Source organism: Schistocerca americana, chromosome 5 (assembly GCF_021461395.2).
Source record: "Schistocerca americana isolate TAMUIC-IGC-003095 chromosome 5, iqSchAmer2.1, whole genome shotgun sequence".
Lineage (NCBI taxonomy): Eukaryota > Metazoa > Arthropoda > Insecta > Orthoptera > Acrididae > Schistocerca > Schistocerca americana.
The window spans coordinates 124,762,113-124,781,881 of NC_060123.1; the positions used below are offsets into that span (position 1 = coordinate 124,762,113).

The 19,769-nt window shown below is 37.7% G+C and overlaps 1 protein-coding gene across 1 annotated transcript in view; it reads right to left on the reverse strand.

Moving 5' to 3' along the window:
* LOC124615681 (RNA-binding protein 8A) overlaps positions 1-19,769 on the reverse strand; it is a 64,634-nt gene that overhangs the window by 28,096 nt on the left and 16,769 nt on the right. The window contains exon 2 of the mRNA XM_047143711.1: positions 5,820-5,957. Coding sequence (XP_046999667.1) covers positions 5,820-5,957 — 138 coding nt within the window. The remainder of the gene's footprint in view (positions 1-5,819; positions 5,958-19,769) is intronic.

Sequence of the window (19,769 nt, forward strand, 5' to 3'; positions counted from 1 at the left end):
GTGACCTGATAAATGTTGACGTTTCATCTGTGAAACGTCCGCCCCGATACCACCCACTCCGACCAGGGGCTCTCCCCACGGGCGCCACCCAGCCTCAGCAAGGGCCACCTGGCAGGATGCAGGATGACCGTTGCCGGGAGTCCTGATGCCCCAAGGAGACGGGCATCTACTCCTTGGCCAACGTGGGGAGGGTGCAGCTCAGGTATCGGCAGTACGATCCGTGTTGTCAGGGGGCTACAACCTAGAGGGTACGTGACGACCCCACCACAATGGGCTGGCTACCGTGCTGGATTTCGGGTGCCATGGAAAGTCCATCATGATCGTAGGTGCAGATGGGGATGCACTATGGGCGTAACGTGTGCAACCCATCAGGCGTTTAGGCCCAATTGGAGGAATAGTGGGTGTGGTTACAATGCCGTTACAATGCTGAGTGCCAGGGTCTTAGTGCACTGAGGACCAGTGATACACCACGTAAGGCGTCCTTCCCCAAAAGGCTCGTACTTCTGTAGAATTTTGAAAAAAGGAGGTCAAACTCCAAGGGGGACCATCACATGGAATGCCGAAATGGTTGAAACTCCTTTTAGTCGCCTCTTACGACAGGCAGGAATACCTCGGACCTATTCTTACCCCGGACCCGCAGGGGGGGAAGGGAGGGGGGTCTGAGTGGGGTACAGTCAAATGTATGTGTGTGTGTGTGTGTGTGTGTGTGCGCGCGCGCGTGCGTGCGTGCGTGCGTGTGTGTGTGTGTGTGTGTGTGTGTGTGTGTGTGTGTGTGTGTGTGTGTGTGTTTAGGGGTGGGGTGGGGGGGGGGTGGGGGGGGGGTGGCGGGTGCCCCAGGAATCAATGTTGGAGCCACTCCATTATTTGTATAAATGATATGCCCTCTAGTATTGTGGGTAACTCTAAAATATTTCTGTTTGCTGAGGACACTAGCTTGGTAGTAAAGGATGTTGTGTGCAACATTGGCTCGGTTTCAAACAGTGCAGTTCATGACCTAAGTTCATGGCTTGTAGAAAATAAACTAATGCTAAATCACAGTAAGACTCAGTTTTTACAGTGTCTAACACACAATTCAACAAAACCTGACACTTTAATTTCACAGAATGGGCATATGATTCGTGAAATTGAACGGTTCAAATTTCTAGGTGTTCAGATAGATAGTAAGCTGTCATGGAAAGCCCACATTCAGGATCTTGTTCAAAGACTTAACGCTGCCTTTTTTACTATCTGAAGTGAGTGATCGTTTGGCATGAAAATTTGTCTACTTTGCTTATTTTCATTCACGTATGTCGTATGGTGGTATATTCTGGGGTAACTCTTCCCATTCTAAAAGGATATTTTTGGCTCAGAAATGGGTGGTTCGGACAATAAGTGGTATAAGTTCGTGAACCTCCAAGTGACCCCCGTTCATGAGTCTGCATATTTTGACACTGCCCTCTAAATAAATATATTCCTTATTATCATTTCTTGTTAACAATATTAGCTTATTCCCAAGAATAAGCAGCTTTCACTCAATTAATACTAGACAGAAATCAAACCTGCATTTGGATCGGGCTTCGTTAAGTCTTGTGCAGAAAGGTGTGCTGTATACTGCTGCATCCATTTTCAATAAGCTACAACTCGAATTCAAAAATCTTAGCAGTAATCCAAGTGTTTTTAAATTGAAACTAATGAGTTTCCTCATGGGTCACTATTCCTATTCTGTAGAGGAGTTCCTTGAAAAATTAAGCTGATTCTCGTTGTACTGTTGATTGCGTTTACTTAAACTTATGGACTGACTTTTTTTGGGTTCATAAACATTTATTTTTATCTGTTATTACTTTTATGTTGTAATTTCATGTACTGACATGTTCCATGACCTTGGAGATTTGCTCGTCAATTTGGTCCCATGTAACTTGATGCGTACATAAATAAAAATAAATAAAATATTTTGTGTAAATTTTTGCTTACTGATTTCATACGCATTTTGTTTGCAATAATTTGGTGCATATGTAGATCTCTCAACTTTAAGCTCTTCTTTTGTTTTGTATCGCTTCTGAGATGATAATTTATTGTGATTTAAAGTAGTTTTAAATACTGACTTAATTAGCTAGATCACTTTCAGGTGTTCATGTACTCTCTTTATTAATGTCTATGTATTTATAATTACTACTATTATGAAATCTGAAGTACTTTAATGTTTTATTATGATCATTGTGACTCGTGGAAGGCTACATGTACAGAAGAGGTTTACTTCTATGAATTGACCCTTAGTCTTTACGTCTTACTTTAATCCTGATGTTTAATAGTATGTCCAAGTTTAGTAAGAATTACGCACCTCAAGGTTAATTAACTTAGTTTCTGAAGAGGTGTCATCATTTTTTTACTTTTTTACTCTATGTGCTTGTTTTTAATATTTCTAAACACACATCTACATACATACTCGACAAGCCATCATACAATGCATGCAGGAAGGTATGTTGCACCACTACTGGTCACTTCTTCTTCTGCTTCACTCACAAATGGAGTGTGGGAAAAAATAACTATCTTTATGCCTCCGTACAAGCCATAATTTTTCTCATCTTTGTGGTCCTTAATACAAAACATACATTGGTGGCAGTAAAATCATTCTGCAACCAGCTACAAATGTCAGTACTCTAAATTTTCTCAGACGTGTTTCATAAAAGAACATTGCCATCTCAACAGATTCTCATTTTAGTTTTGTAATATTTGTGTGTTGACTGAACCTACTGGGAGCATATACAAATCTTCATTAAATTAGTATTAATACTATGAGACCCAGAGCAAGAGAACAATAGAGATCAATTACACTCCGTAAATTGGGCATCTGTTCCTTCAATTTTATTAAAGTTGTTTCTAATTAACTATCATGATGTTGCTTATAAACTATCATGATGTTGCTTATAAACTATCACGATGTTGCTTAAAAACTATCACGATGTTGCTTAAAAAACTATCACGATGTTGCTTAAAAAACTATCACGATGTTGCTTAAAAAACTATCACGATGTTGCTTAAAAAACTATCACGATGTTGCTTAAAAAACTATCACGATGTTGCTTAAAAAACTATCACGTAGTTGCTTAAAAAACTATCACGATGTTGCTTATAAACTATCACGATGTTGCTTATAAACTATCACGATGTTGCTTATAAACAATCACGATGTTGCTTATAAACAATCACGATGTTGCTTATAAACTATCAATACGTTGCTTATAAACTATCAATACGTTGCTTATAAACTATCAATACGTTGCTTATAAACTATCAATACGTTGCTTATAAACTATCAATACGTTGCTTATAAACTATCAATATGTTGCTTATAAACTATCAATATGTTGCTTATAAACTATCAATATGTTGCTTATAAACTATCAATATGTTGCTTATAAACTATCAATATGTTGCTTATAAACTATCAATATGTTGCTTATAAACTATCAATATGTTGCTTATAAACTATCAATATGTTGCTTATAAACTATCAATATGTTGCTTATAAACTATCAATATGTTGCTTATAAACTATCAATATGTTGCTTATAAACTATCAATATGTTGCTTATAAACTATCAATATGTTGCTTATAAACTATCAATATGTTGCTTATAAACTATCAATATGTTCATCATTAATTATTAAGATGTTTCTTATTAATTATTTATACAATTAATAAGAAACATCTTTAACAAAACCGAAGGGAACTGATGATCAATCTATGGTTCTTGCTCTGGACATCACAATATTACATCCTTGTCACATTGGAAACATTCGTTGTCACCAAATCACCTGTAAGCAACATTTGGGCTGGTTAGCAATTGGATGGGTGACTGTCTAGGTGCACTGAGTTCCACAGAATCTGGGACATACAAGTCACTGATGTGGTGTCCAAGTAAAATACATTCACCAGGCCAATGGCCATACGGTTATTACAGTTATTATTATTTTTATTATTTTCAATTTTACTTAAATCTTTTGGCTCCAAAATTTACAGTGTCCTAATCAGGAGTATTTTCACCTGGTTTCCACATTCTCCAGACCCAAAATCAAGAGGTTTTTTCATTTTTATTTTTAGAGGAATTTGAAAGCTCTTACATGTAAAGCACCAGTAGATACTTTAAGCCTACATACTTGTATTGCCGAAAGCAGTGAAACCGTACAAAGTACTCCAAGTGTACGTAAGCCCAACCAGGACTCAATATGACAGCAGGGCGATGCATATATCAATATTAATGGAGGATATTTTGAATATTTCATGGAACTGTTTCCTCATGAATTCTGGTGATTCTGTTCCTGTATGTTTTGCATTGTTGAAGTACTACAAAAAATATGTTAGAAAATGGTGTTTAACATGAAGATAAAGTGCTTTCAGACCCTTGTTCATTTGTTTTCTTCTATGTGTGAGGAATGTATCTTGAAAACGAGTCACAAATTTTTGTCACAACCATTTCAGAAGCCTTTGTCCGACACAATGTATATTTCTAATTACATGTGCAGTGTCATGCATCCAATCACTGGCATACAGTAAACATGAGAAGTAAATATTCATTATTTCAATTTTTGCAAATTTTAGAGTATTAAAAATCTGACCAGATCTTACTTCAATGGGCACAGCATGTGTCTAATGTATCAAACATAATTGTGAAAGACTTATACAATCTGCTTCTTCTGAGTACCTAAGCACATCTATGAGGTGAACAAATGTGTATACTTTGACAATGCATACTCTACGGCACCCATATTTTAAAAAAAAACACACTCCACCCGAACAGGCTATGGAGGTCCAACGGTACTGACCAGTCGCCGTGTCATCCTCAGCCCACAGGCATCACTGGATGCCGATATGTAGGGGCTTGTGGTCAGCAAACTGCTCTCCCATTCATATGGCAGTTTACAAGACTGGGGCCGCTACTTCTCAATCAAGTAGCTCCTCAGTTTGCCTCACAAGGGCTGAGACTGCATTCATATTAAGCATGGGATTTGAAGATTCAGTTAGTAAAAATATTTTCTTTAGAGAAAGAAACAAAGTCAGCAAAAGAAATAAAACATATGAACTAGCTATTGAAAAACAGTACTTGACTGTGGTAAGACCTCAAGAGTCTGTAATGATTATTAAAGAATAAGGAGAAATGCGATAACACTTTCCTTTCATAAATACTCCATTACTAAAGAATCAGCACTTCAGGAGTGCAAAAACAAATATAACAGTGATCAAAACATAAAGCTTTATTACTGATACTACACGAGACAGAAAAAAAGCATATTTTTGCCAAATTCTGAAAAGGTCTGACAAAAACAAAAAAATCTGTTTTTGGTTTTAATTTCTTTCTCAAATTTGGGTTTATCTGGTCCAATGCTGGAGGCAACTTTTGCATCCATCCAAAACTTGCATATCTTTCATTCACTTGCTTCTGCATTCTCTCAACCCTTGCTCTTTAATACATTGACAAATATGTCTTTTCTTTTGTGTACAACAGCCATGCTACTATTGCTTTTATTCCAGTATTTCATAAGATTGTTTCTGCTATCTTGCTTGTAGTGTAAACTTTTTTTCCTTTTCAATTGATGTGGTTCTATTTGATATAATGACCACAGTTACTTTCAATGAGAAAAAATGAAGTCTCTGAAAGTTACATAGATTCTTTCAAAATCATAGAAATATGACACGTGGCCCAAACAAAGGTAAATACTCACTCACTTCTGGAATAACTAAACAAACTGCACAAAAATTGCAGCAAAGTAACAATCAATATTTAACATGGAAGAGATGCAAATTATAATACAATTTTAATTCAAATAAACAGAAAACTTACATCTCTGCGGACCAGGCTCTTCATCTCCATCTGCATCCATGCTTTCATATTCTTTAATATCCTCTCTTGCAGAATTATCACTACCAAACCCACGACCCTTTCTCTTCTTTGCCTTCTCCTTAAGACGTGCTATTCCCTCTGTGAACATGAAGCACACATATTGGAGTATACTTCATATTTTTTATAAAAGTATATAATTTAGATACAAAAATGTGACAACAGAAGTCATATTTATTATGTGCAACAATCTGCCAATCTTGTTTTTTGACTTTATTACAGTTCATATAAAACTTGACATTAAGTTCGGCATTACTATAAGAAAAACTCTAGGTTGACAAACAAAACTCATGTATAGCTTCGGTGTATGTTTTCAAATTAAAACACTATTACATACGAGGATTGGAACTTCAACAGTGGCAACTATTTATTTACAATTTATACAAAATAGATACCTGTTTCAAAGTTTTTCTGTTCTTGAAAATGGTCACCAGCATTGGGTATAGCCCACTGCCAGTCATGTGGAAGCTGCAGGTTAACATTCGTAGCACCAATTGTGTTGATAGTTCAGACAAATCCCTCTAAAAATTCTTAAATGAAAGTTATGAAGTGCTTGCCCCAATTTAAAACTCAAGTTGAAGTCGCAAGTCTTGGAGTGTGGTGTGTGGTACATCATTTCCATGCCGATTAATAAAAAAAAAATCAGTCACAACTTGCACCCTACTTGTATGAGCATTGTCCTGCAGAATGTGTTGCTTATTCTTTCTCTAAGATGGTTGCAGACTGTGTTCCAAAAATGAACAGCTGAGAGAAATAATCAAGCAACACTTTCTGTAGGACCCTCCCATCATTTTGTAGGACAATGCTCATGCGCATTTGGTGCAAGCTGTGAATGAACTGTTTAATCGATGGAGCTGAGATGTGCTGTACCACCCATCACACACCCCATACTTAAGCCCTCGCGACTTCAACTTGGTTCCTAAACTGAAGGAAGCACTTCATGGCACTTGCTCCAGAACTGTTTAAAGAGATCTGTTGGGCAACAGACCACTCCACTCGAATTATCAGTACAACTGGCAGGCATTCCTCAGGGCATCCTACGACTACCATGTCACTGGAAACAGGCTGTACACAATGCTGGTGACTACACCAAAGGACAGAAAAGCTTTGAAATGAATATCTATTTTGTGGAAGATGGAAATAAATAGTTGCAAATATTAAAGTTCCAATCCTCATAGACGGAGTGAGTTACTCCAGTGCCAGCAGTGGACAGAACTGTAAAAGACCAAGTTATATGGCTACCTTTAGCATAAAAAAGACCTAATCATCCTGAAAAATCCATGACGGAACGTAACAATATTAGGAAAAGGATAGTTGCCAATTACCACATAGCGGAGATACTAGAGTTGCAGGTTGGCACAACAAAAAGACTGTTGAAAAGTGAGCTTTTGGCCAACAAGGCTTTCATCAAAAATAGAACACACACACACACACACACACACACACACACACACACACAATGACCACAGTCTCCGACAGCTGAAGGCAGACTTCGGTTGTTATTACCTAATCATCCTGAATATTTATACTTTTAAGTCTTTAAACTGTATTTAGAATGTGATTCTATAAAAAAAATTCTCGCAGAAAACATTGCACTTGAGTGATAGTCGAAAGTGTGTAAATGAATGAATCAAACAATACTAAATGTTTCTGCTAGTTGGTAGCCAACGTTTTATGTAACTAGTAATGCTGTAACTCGTGTTTTGGAATCATCTGGTTTAAAAGAGGTGTGGCTAATTTGTGTATCATGAAATCTCAACATACAATTGCAGAAATTATTAAGTGTTTATAGCAAAAACGGCAAAATAAAAGATAATATTGGGTGCTACATATAAATAAGGAAACAAGCCCCAGAAATGACGGATTGTTGTGGGAATATTCATATTATTCTGTCCAATTTTTAGCAGTAATGCTATAAAATTCCACTGAATAATAATAATAATAATAATAATAATAATAATAATGTTAACACCCTTTTGCTTATGAGTTATCTGTAATTCCCTGTCCTACATGTTTACATCAAATTCCACATCTTTCAATGAAAACATTTTCCACTCTGGGCCGTAAATTTGTTTATTTAATACTAGTGACCTGCTGTGGTCAGACAACTTGTCTGGCATAGCAGTAATTTTGGTTATGGGCCACTGTATAGGGTCATGACAAAAATTCAGACCACTGAGTATCATAATTTTTTCATTTGCCAGGAAAGTTCTCACGAGACACTAATTGTGTGTGTTTCAAATTTAACTGGCGATCGGAGTGATACCTGATTGCAATGACAGGTGCTACGAGCTACCGTGCCAATTGGTCTGCCCAACTGCAGTGCCAGTTTGCAGTGAGTTACAGCCACTTGCTAGCCACCCAAGTACAGTGCTAGTAAGGAATGGTCCACCTGACCGTGACAGCAGTTGGTGCAAGCTGCAGTCACACTCTGGCCACCCCACATCATTGTTAGCCTGGTGCAAGCTACTTTTTCTGTGTGACCTTTTCCTGCGTTTTCCAACGTTTTACGCTGACATGAAGTACCATCTGCCATGCAACATCACCCTCTGCCATGAAACATTGTTATGAAGCACCCTCTAGTGCACATCGGCACAGAGCACACTTTGCCACACAACACTAGTACAAAGCACCCTAAATGCCACGCACAATCAGCATGGTACACCCTCCATCTCACAACATGGTACAAGGTGCCCTCTGTCATGCAACATTGGTATGGAACACCCTCTGCCATGTAAAACTTGTTCAAAGCACTTCTGCCATGAAACACCACTATGAAGCACCCTCTGCCTCATAAAATTGGTAAGAAGCACCCTACAAAATGTAGCACTGGTGCAAAGCACCCACTGCAACATAACATCGCTAAGGAGTACACTCTGAAATGCAACACTGGTACAAAGCACCATTAGCCATGTAATCTTGGTAGAATGCATTCTATGCCATGGAACATTTGTATGAAGCTACCTCGCAATACTGGTATCATGCAGCCTCTGACATGTAACTTCAATAAGATGGAAAATCTGTGACAACTTCAAAATGAAGCGCCTCTGCCTCGCAACACTGGTGTGAAGCACCCTTTGTCATTCAACACTGGCACTCAAGCATCCTCTGTAATGTAACATTGCTACAAAGCATCCTTTGGTACGCAACACTAATAATACAAAGCACCACCTACCACACAAAATCAGTACAGAGCACCCTCCACCACAGTAAAATTTGTAAGAAGCATCCACTACCACACAAGATCACTATGAAGCCTCCTTCCTTCACCATCTAACAGAGATGTAAAGTACCCTCTACCACATAACATTAATACCAAGCACCTGCTGCCATGCAACACTGCTAAGGAGCACTGCACGAGCAATTGCAATAACAAGGACTTCTGCCATTCACTGCTAGATGGTAATGATATCATCTTCACAGCAGTTTTCATCATAGTTCAGCCAAAGCGTGCAAATATTTGTAAGTTATATACACAAACTTATCTTGTAAACAGTCATACTTATTAAATCATATCACAATCATTACAATAGTTCCTGAGATTAGCCCAAACATACAGACAGAACCATAGCAGGGACTTCAATTTATATAGGTGTAGACTGATAGATAGATAATATGCTAACATCGAATGTTGACCTTTCCCAAGTAGACAATGTATATAGCACCAACACAATGTTTTCAATTAATCTGTCAATTTGCACAGCTATGGAAGGCACACAGTAAATTATTCAGCTTCCTGTACTGAACAACTGTCTTCAGAAATCATAATAGAGTGGAATTTTGATTATAAGTTCTCCAGTTTTATGTTTTTAACAATTCTACAGCATAAATTCATAGCCCCAGTGAAAAACCCATAAGATCAATGCTAAAAATTCCCCAATTCTTCCAAGTAAGGTTTACCTCAATTCTAAGTTCTTACTCAATGTATCACTTGGTCTTGTACAATTTTCTTATTATTGACATTTGATGTGACTGAATGAGCTATAAGGGGCACAAAAGAGACAGTTCACAGCACTGGTGGTGGCGGGGTTAAAGAAATATTTTAGGCCATTGTGGAGAGGGGAGACGTGAGAGAGGCAATGCTGATGTAATCCACGGTTGTTGCTTGTAACCCAACATTTAACTTCACCACGCAATTATGATGCAATTACTGCTAGGTTTCAGAGGTAATAGAAAAACAAGACAGTCGACGCAAAGTTTTCCAACCCAGCCAATACATTACGAAGGGGACCAGCCACCACCTTTTCTTGTGCCACATATAACTCAGTCTCATCTTCTTGGATGTAATTCTGGTGTACTGTATTCAGCAACAATATCAATCATCAAAACTTTTAAATTCAAGCAATGAGTCTCGAAAAATATGCTCGAGCAAACACTGCCCATTTCCGGCCAGTGAACTTTTATTGGCTGGCGACTCGTAAAGTCACCCAATACACAACACTAACATATGTAAAATGAGCTCAGCTACTTGATGTGTGGAGAGGGGGAGTGGTCCTTCAATGAAGGGAGTACAGGTAGGAGTGAAAGCATTTTAAGAGTGCTGAAAATATATTTTTCATACAGATGATGTGCTACGACAGAGATGTCACAAGGAAGTAGAGCAAAGGTTCTACGAAAGCACATTTTAAAGACTTTTGTGTACAAGTCTGACATGATACAGTTGCAACAACCACCCACACTACTCACGTATATACTTTAAATCACACACTGTACATCTCAAAGATTGGCAGCAATGACAGACAGCATTAAACGAAACTCTAGCACCTCAGATTTCTTATGTTTTACATAGTAAACAGAAATTCACTGAACCAACTTCTAATAAGCTTGTAATGTCAACTGGGGAACTAAACTCATTTTTTCACATCTCTGTTTCTCTCATCAAGCATAAAATAACACTTTAACTGTGGTGAACATACGAAATGTGGCTCATAAGAAAAGCATTAAATAGTTTCAGCAATGGTGACAAAGTCCGTCACTAAGCAGATGCTTATGGTTTAACCGCTTAGCTGCTGAGATGTTTCTGATTTAATTCAAAATGCTTAACCTTTTTTTATTTGGGTGAGTACAAATAATGATCTCTCAAAAACACATGTTCTGATCATATAACTTGTGGTCGTAGCATGTTAGAAAATATGCTTTGATTATCTTGTATCCAGATACCAATTTCAATTTTTTGATGAGTTTTTAATTGCTGTTCCACATCTGAGATATTTTAAAGAACTGATGAAATTCATTATCACAATTATTGCATAAACATTGTATTGTACATTTAATTTCCTTCAGTTGGACAGATCTACCACAAAGTATTGGAAATGATTGCGATTTTTAATCATGTATGCCAAAAATGTGATTTTGCTACATTTTCCTCAGTTCTGCATTTTTTAAAGTCTGGACCACGCAAAAGTGTAAAATAGGGGTTTCACTGTATCACAAATCTGTATAGTTGGGCTGATGAGTGGGTAGCGTTAATTGGAAAAATTGATATTCAGAAAATGGTAGTTTCTGAGAAATTTAACGCATCCCTGAATATAAAGTAACACCTCTGCGCTTATTGTCATTTGGGGCTGAAATGCCCTGTTGAGTACGTCAGATGTTGCAATAAGAATACTCTAAGTGACCTCGTTGAAAGCCTACAAGCAACTATATCCCACTTTGGATCTTATCCAATACAGTGGATTAGAATTTGTCTTCTGCTTATGACCCACTTAACTGGTATCTTGTTCTAAATGACCAATTTTCTTATTAATCCTAGGATGCCCCAAGTTTTTTTTTCTAACTTGGATGCCTAAGGCGGGGGCGGGGGAGGGGGGGGGGGGTTCGGCAAGCCCACAGGTATTAAATAAGTTTACTGACGAAAAATTACAACTTTCAAAATGGTTTATGTATTTTAACTAAGGCATTGGTTTTTAAATATTGTTAATTGTTATAAATATTGGATGGAGTGAATAAAAAAGTGACATATTACAATACAAAATACAGATGCGTTCATATACAATAGACTACTCAGAGGCATCAACTTCAAGGCAAGAGAGACACTTCACAACTTTTTCTGAATGTGTGTTACACACATGTTTATGACACTGTCCACAATACTGTTTTGGTTTACTTAGATTGTTGTACTTCTTAGACTTGGCCACTGTTTCTATGTTTCGATACAGTGTATCGATACGTGGAACTGTTTCAATGTTTCGAAACGGCTGTGGTTCACTGTTTTGAAACAGTGGTGTTTCATTCCGCCCCTGTCTCAGATAACCGGACCAGATTCGATCTCGAGCCAGAAACAGAAACTGTATCGTTGTTTCAAAATAAGGCTGTTTCAGTCCACCTGTGCTTGGAACGGACTAATTGTATCGAAACAGTGTTTCATTCCGCTCTGTTTCGAACGAGATTTGGGCTCGGTACAGGTGCTGAAACGCAACATACCACTTCATGAAACACTTTCAAGAGTGTCGAAATCTTTTTGACAAGCAGTAGCATGAAGCTTAAGATACCCGAAAATAAAGCTTAGTTTTTAGCTGACTGTCCTGTTCCGAAATGGCGTAACATCTGCTTTATAAACACTAGCCAAACAATAAAACAACGCATACTATTCACATTCAAAGTAATAAATATGTGAAAATCATTCAGTTAAATTATGCTTTTTTTATAACATACGCTTCTCTGGTCATGTACAGTAATCATATTAAGAAACGCAAGTAAGCCTACAACATTTTGAATAAAAAAAGGCGTAGAGTGACAGTTATTAGACATATACATAAATTTTATGTAGGTATAATTGCAAGCAAACTGTTTGACATATCACTGATAGTGTAATGGTGAATTGGAAGGGCTGGGAAGCATGATGAATTTATAGTAACGGTTCGAAACATCTTGAAAGACAAAATTTTTTCTTTTATATTTTGTTATTTATTCGAATTATTTGGCGTTACTTGTGAGTCTATAGTAACTGTGCCTACTATCCACAATGATTCCCTTTGTGTGCATGGAAATTAGCAGGATGGGTATATTACCCACACTAACAGAATGTGGGAAACCCAGTAGCATATCAGTTGTTTCTGCAGTTTGCTCCCACCTCCAGTTCCGTTTGTGGTGGTTCTTCTGCCTTCATCTATGGTTGTCCTCAGCCAATTGAAAAGTATGAAAGTCACATGACACAAAAGCAGCGCATTTGCTGCAGGAAATACGAAAGTGCCAAGACGCCTAAGTGATAGTTTCATACTTTCTGCGACATGATTAGCGCTCTCGCACCTCATTTGTGTTTATATGGACATACTTATACAGTAGACATTCAAGATGATAAAATGTGTAGGTTTATTAGATTACAAAACACAAACTGTTTCATTGTTTCGAAACAGCGTATCAAAACATTACATTGTACTGTTTCATTTGTTTCGAAACAGTTACGTGTTTCAGTTCGCCCATCTCTAGTACTTCTGCTTTGTTTTAGCTTTTCTTACACAAATATGGCACCGAACTTTCCCTGCAGGAGGCTGACGTGCTTCTGTTGTCACTTCTTTGATTTTCTTTTGTGGAATAGTCTCCATTGATTGAACAATTTGGTTAGATAAACCTCTTGCATTGGCACTTCTTTCTTCTACCTGCAATTTCACTAGTTCCATCCCAGCTTGCAGAAGATAAAGTTTACGTTTGTTGTGTTTCTTTTCATTCCATCTTGGATGTTGCCGGATGAATATGGTGGTTGCATTGATAGCACAAATTTCGATGAGAGAGTAAAATACAGATAGAGGCCATCTCTTTGTTCCCCTCTTGCAGGTGTATATACGCGCCATTTGATCAACGGTATCAACTCCACCTTTAGTGGAATTATAATATGCATTTATCTTGGTTTTATTCTTCTCTCCTCCAACAGTGCCTTTATCTTGGCGCATTGTTGACAACATCATTGTTTTTACTTGGTTTCGTTTTTGCCGTGTAGGACACCAAAGTTCCTGGAGGCCTACGTGTTGGGAACTGCACTAACTCACTGCAAGTTTACAAGATAAATAACAGCTGACTGACATCAACAATCACTTCCTCTGAAAGTAAACCAATTGTTGTGAATATCAAGAATACCAACCAACAAGAAACTAACTTGCATTGTTGTAGAGATGAGAAATACGAAATCTTACTAAAGGAAATTTTCTATAGCATGGAAGCCTAAGGGGGGGGGGGGGGGGGGGGAGAGGGGTTGTTGGACCCATAATAAGTTTATTTATTTTTTCTTTCAAAGCAGGAGTTTTCTATAAAATATATTGACACTAACGTTTCATAAAATAGCCAACAAACAATAACTCAAAGGGAATATGTAGTATGAAAGGTACTTGAGCAAAAGTAGGGGGCATAAAAAAATTGTGGGTTCAGCGAACCCCCCTCTTAGGCGTCCTAGGGTTAAGAACAACTGCAATCAGAGCATCAGTATTTTATCCTAGGTGAGATATAATATATCATTTATATGTTACCCTTTAAGGATAATTAAGACAAAGTAAGAGCATCTTTCCATTAATCAATGAGCCTTAACAGGGTGTATACGCGGGCAAGGAAAAAAAATTCCCGGATTTCCCGGTTAAAAATACACTTTCTCCCTGGTAAAGACACGCGTTTTATACACGGGGGTAGAATTTCCCGGCACTTTAGAAAATGAAACTCTGGGAAAAAGACATGTTTTGGAAATATCTTTGATGTGCAGCAACATGTTCGCTGCGTATTTTCGTATTACGTAAGTATGCATTGGAATTCCACCAAACACCGCATGTTACTTTCCGAATCATTGAAATCGAGGTTGCGATGCGCGTTTGTAAGCGTCATGGCTCATTTCACGTGATCTCTCCAGCCGATGGCAGCGGATATTCAGAGCATAGGACAAGTGATGTAGTCAGCCAACAGCAACATCGCTGTTGAGTAGCACGAACACACAAACAGGGAAAGTTAGTAGTTTAAATTAATATACATAGTGTTGCTACAAAAAAAGCAAAGCTTACACATATAATATTGGTCTCTAAGATTAAAAAGCTGCAAGAGAAGCTAAGCTTTCGCATATAATGTTGATATTTTTTCAGCGTGTTACACTTTACGATATATTACACAAATGTACCAGTAAAATTTTTAATAATGACATAAATGTCTGATCTTCAGGGTTCTAAATGGCTCGCCATCAAAGAGTTGATTTTTAAATGAGATTAAAAAAAAATAAAATCATGGTACATTCTCGCACATATTTCAACTTACGTAAAAGGATATTTACTCTGAAAGTAACGCTTTTCAAACCACCATTCGCAATATTTTCCCGCGACCTGTCAGAAATAGGTTCGTTTCAGCAGTTGCCAGAGAGCGCAGATAACAGGCGACACCGCGCTTGCGCAGCTATCATGACGTAGAAAACCCGTATGTACGTACGTGTAAAATATTAAAAAATCATACATAATGTCATAAAAGAAACAAGACATCAGAGGATACTCCACGAGCATCGGAATTTCGTGAACCATACTAAAATGTGCACACTTAAAGTGCACATTCGTATGGCCAGATTCCCAATGAAGTAGACGTCGACCTGATATTAAGCTTTTCAGTGTGGTTTTCGGGATGTAAATTTTCTTGGAGCACCAGTACTGTATTATATCATGTTTGGTTCTTTATTATGGCAAAATGCCATATGTGCTAGAAGATAAAAACGTGCACTTGAAATGCAGCAAACAGTTGAAACTAGCCAGTACTGTGGAATTAAACATTTCGTTTCAAATACATTGACTGCCTCTGCGGAAAAAGTTCAAATTTCTGTAGCAAACAGACGAAAATAACTTCATTGTTCCGCAAGGCGATTAATGCTTGACTGTCAGAAAAGTGGAAATAAAATAAAATCTGAAACTAATGACATATTTTAGCCTTCCGTAATTATGTGAATGCATTTTAATTCACTTGATAGCTCCCAGTCACAAATATCCGTTTTGTTTTCATTTGACGTGAGAGTAAACGAGGGGGAAACAGCAAAATCACTAAATGTAAACAAGGGTCACGTGGAGACTACCCACTATAACTCAGATTGCTCTGCGCATCAGCCTCGGATCTACGATATTTGCGAACCGGGTCAATACTAAACAAAAATCGAATTTTCAAAAATATGTTCATCTTGTAGCGCATATCTTTCTGAAAAGTCTGAAACATAAAACACATGTGTTCGAGGAAATGTTAAGACATATTGTTTGGTCTTAAGTGTGCCAAGGTGCAGTGCCACGCCTCTTCATAAAGCATTCTTATACCGCACGTCACTGTATTTCGCTCTGTGGAATTGAAACGTGTATATTTTGGAATGTATGCCATCAAACTATATTCAGGACAGTGGAAATTGAAATGTCCTGTGATGCCGCTCCTGCTCCCAGTCGGCCGGTTTGACAGCCAGCCCCTCGCAATTAATAGCGGATGGGATTACTTGTAATCGGGAGAACACGAACTCTTCAGAAAATTTGCACTCTTTATTGCCTATTAGCTAATAACTTGCTGTTTTGTGTGACATAAAATTAAATATAGGATACATAAAACCAATAAAGACAAGAGGTAAGCATGAAATTACACATTTCTTCAATCCTTAGCTCCTAGCATTTTTTTTCTCTCTAATCTTGCTACAGCTTTACATGGCGTGCTTTCCTTTCTGCGAAAGAATCTATTACCTCATCAAAGTTCGTCAAACGTTTTGCTACATGAAAAATCGAAATGTCGTTATCTAATACTGAAAAAGCAGTTAACACAAATAATACCCAAGACTGGTGTTAGTGTGGTTTTTCGATATGATTACGTCTGTTTTGTCATTGTCTGCTAGATAAAACAAAATAGGCCTTTCTAATATTGCAGCAATATTGTAACACACACCAAATAAACGAGACTGTTTTGGCATAAATGTTCATTTTTATAACAAGACAGAATATAATTCACGAAATACATATACCAAATGCCTATTAGGCCTACTACAAGCAAAAAGCTTTATGTTAGGAAATAGTTTCACATTTCATTCATACGCACCAGTTTCTCAAGCATGAGATCGAAAAGTATAATTACGAAATTTTTATATAAATTTGGTATCGTCTGATTCTTCCATAATTTGTGTGATGCCCCGTTTCTTCTCCTTCCTCATTCTAACAAACAAGCTTTTCATCACCAACTCTGTAGCTATTCCTGCCATTGTCAAAATTTGTTCGCCGATTAACCCTGCCAGAATCACAGGCGATTATTTTCCGGTTAGGCACTATTACCTGTTCGTACAACACGTTTTCCGCGTTACTTCCAAAATAGAACTTAGAGGCTGCTAGCCGGAGACTGTACAACTGGTCTTTACTAGTATAGCGATCTGGTCAAAAATTTTGTCAAAATTTCATTTTCTTGGATACACAGAGAAGATAATACGTAATCTTTCTCATCTGTTATTCCTGTCAGTGGTTTTTTTTCCATTCTGGTAGTCTGAATCAATATATCTCGATAGTAATTACAACAACGCTGATCATTCGCAAACCCAATCAACCACATAATCAGACAGCGATTGGCATTCATCCGTTCGGCTTTACTCCGCTCAGCTCGTATAGCCCCGTCCCATTTTGTCAGCGGAAAGTTTATTTCTAGATGCGATGAGGATTCTCCTGACAGAGACATCACGCATTCAAAAATCAACTTATGATTCATTCAGAAATCAACTTAAAATGTGTTCAAAAATGTTCAAAAACCAACAGGGAAGCGTTTCAAAAGTATATGAATAACCGACAGACAAACGTGATCTGGATGCTAGGCGCTTCGAGAAACAAGTTCTTTTCCTCAAGAAACGGGAGAATCTACAACTCAAACGCGACTCAACTGCGCATGCGCACGAGCCCTCTCGTAACTCTAAAACGAATCTAATGTAAACAGTTCTGACTTCACGCTCACCAGAGGCAATTTGTTGTTATGAAGCATTGCATAGTCTTGCTAAAGCCTTTGACATATTTTGCAGTTGGCAGACGCCTGCATGAGCACTGTGTGTCGTCGTATATGGCGCATTTCCTTTGCAATTTGTTATTTTCGTTTTTTTTCTCTCGTTTATGTTTTATTGTTGAAGTATTATTTTGCAGTAGCGGAATACAGTAATATCCTTTGTTAGAGTATCGGTTCTTACCAATCAAAATTACAAAAATTTAACTGAAAACTAAAACAATGAAAAATTCCCGGAATTCTAAAAAATTCCCGGGTTTTTACCGGTTTTCTCCCGGATGAAAAAGTTCCCGTGTTTTTCCCGGATCTCCCGGTTGTCCCGGGTCTTATACACCCTACTTAAATTACTGAAGTAGGATACATTTAGCAGTGTAGTGTAGTGTGTTTTCTGTTCCTTTTCAGTGTTTCTCTATTCTGGATCGGCGCAACACCAGCTCTTCCATTTTTTACAACAGGTGGTACTATCAGTGTGACTATATAGGTTTCTAAATGCAACAACACTTATTCTTGCAGAGTTTGCCTCCAGATATTTCTTTTAAGTTAAAATTTCTTTCTGACAGTCTAGCTGCCTATCTTCAGACTTTTACAGATTTGAGAGACTAAGTGCATCCTTATAAAACTGAACAGAAAACAAGCAACACAGCGAGCATGCTGCACTCAAAGAAGAACTAAGATCGGCCAACAACTAGCCTCTATCAATTGACTCATTGGAACACCAACCCAAAGTAATTCTAATCAAGCGTAACTAACATGAACGTGAAATTGTAGCCTTTGTCGCTATATGAGGCCATTTATTCAGCAGGGTCTAAATCAACACATTTCACTGGCATGCCCACAATCATGTGCTGAAAACTATTCAAATGAGTGGCACTGAACATGATTTAGAAGTATGTGGCCTATAAAGAATTTTCCACTGTGTTCATATGTACTTCACTGTCGACGTTCTGTGATACAGTGAGTGTAATGTTCTCCCTGGTCTGGCCTTAGCAGCTAGAAACAGTGGTCATTTGAGTGGATTTTGTGTGTATGTCCTCTAAAGGATTCAGATTCAATAGTTTGACTACAATCTTTTGTTTCTCATTTATGCACCTTCTCAAAGCCTCTGCTGTATGGTAAGTAGTTATCTTTATTCACTCTATTGTTTCCACTTCAGTTCTTTCCGTTACTGTATTAATTCAGCTGCATGACAGAGAGGGAAGGAAAGCATTCACCCTGCAATGAGCTTGATATATCTGTGAGATACAAGCATGTTTCACAGTTGCTCCGCAGGTCGCATGGAAGTATCAAGCCTCTTAGATTCCTTGTATCCTGCTCTGTCTTCGGTCTCTGATATTATTTCTTTCTATTCTGCATAAAACAACAACAACAACAACACATCATAACATTGTCATGATGCCATTGCAACAATAGAGAACATCACATACCCAGTACAATACATTTGGTACTTCAATTAGCTATTAACATCACAATTTTATATTTCAGTTAATAGATTCTTTTATATTGTAGAGTGGGTGAGCAACTAACTAGTATGCACTATCTGTCGGAATGCTTGTTCAGGTAGATCCCTTACAGTTTGTAAAAGCTTATTAAATAATTTCAATTTCATGAGTTCATAACACTTAAATGACATTGACAGTGTGAGGTATGGAATATAAATGCATCTACTGCTTCTTGTGCTGTAACAATGTACATTTTCTCTGTTTACTGTTTCTGGTAACTTGTTCTTTGTATAAATTAAAACATATAATGTGAACCAATAATTGTCCTAATAGCTTTCTTCTAGAGTACTAACATGTGACGCACACAACTGGAGTTTGCCCACAAAATAATACTGTAAGATATTATGCTTTAGAAACATCAAAAATAGGATGTTCTAACACATAATTCAGGCACACAAACAGAAAATCATCTCAACACTTACATTACTCTACATTTATTTGTTGGCCC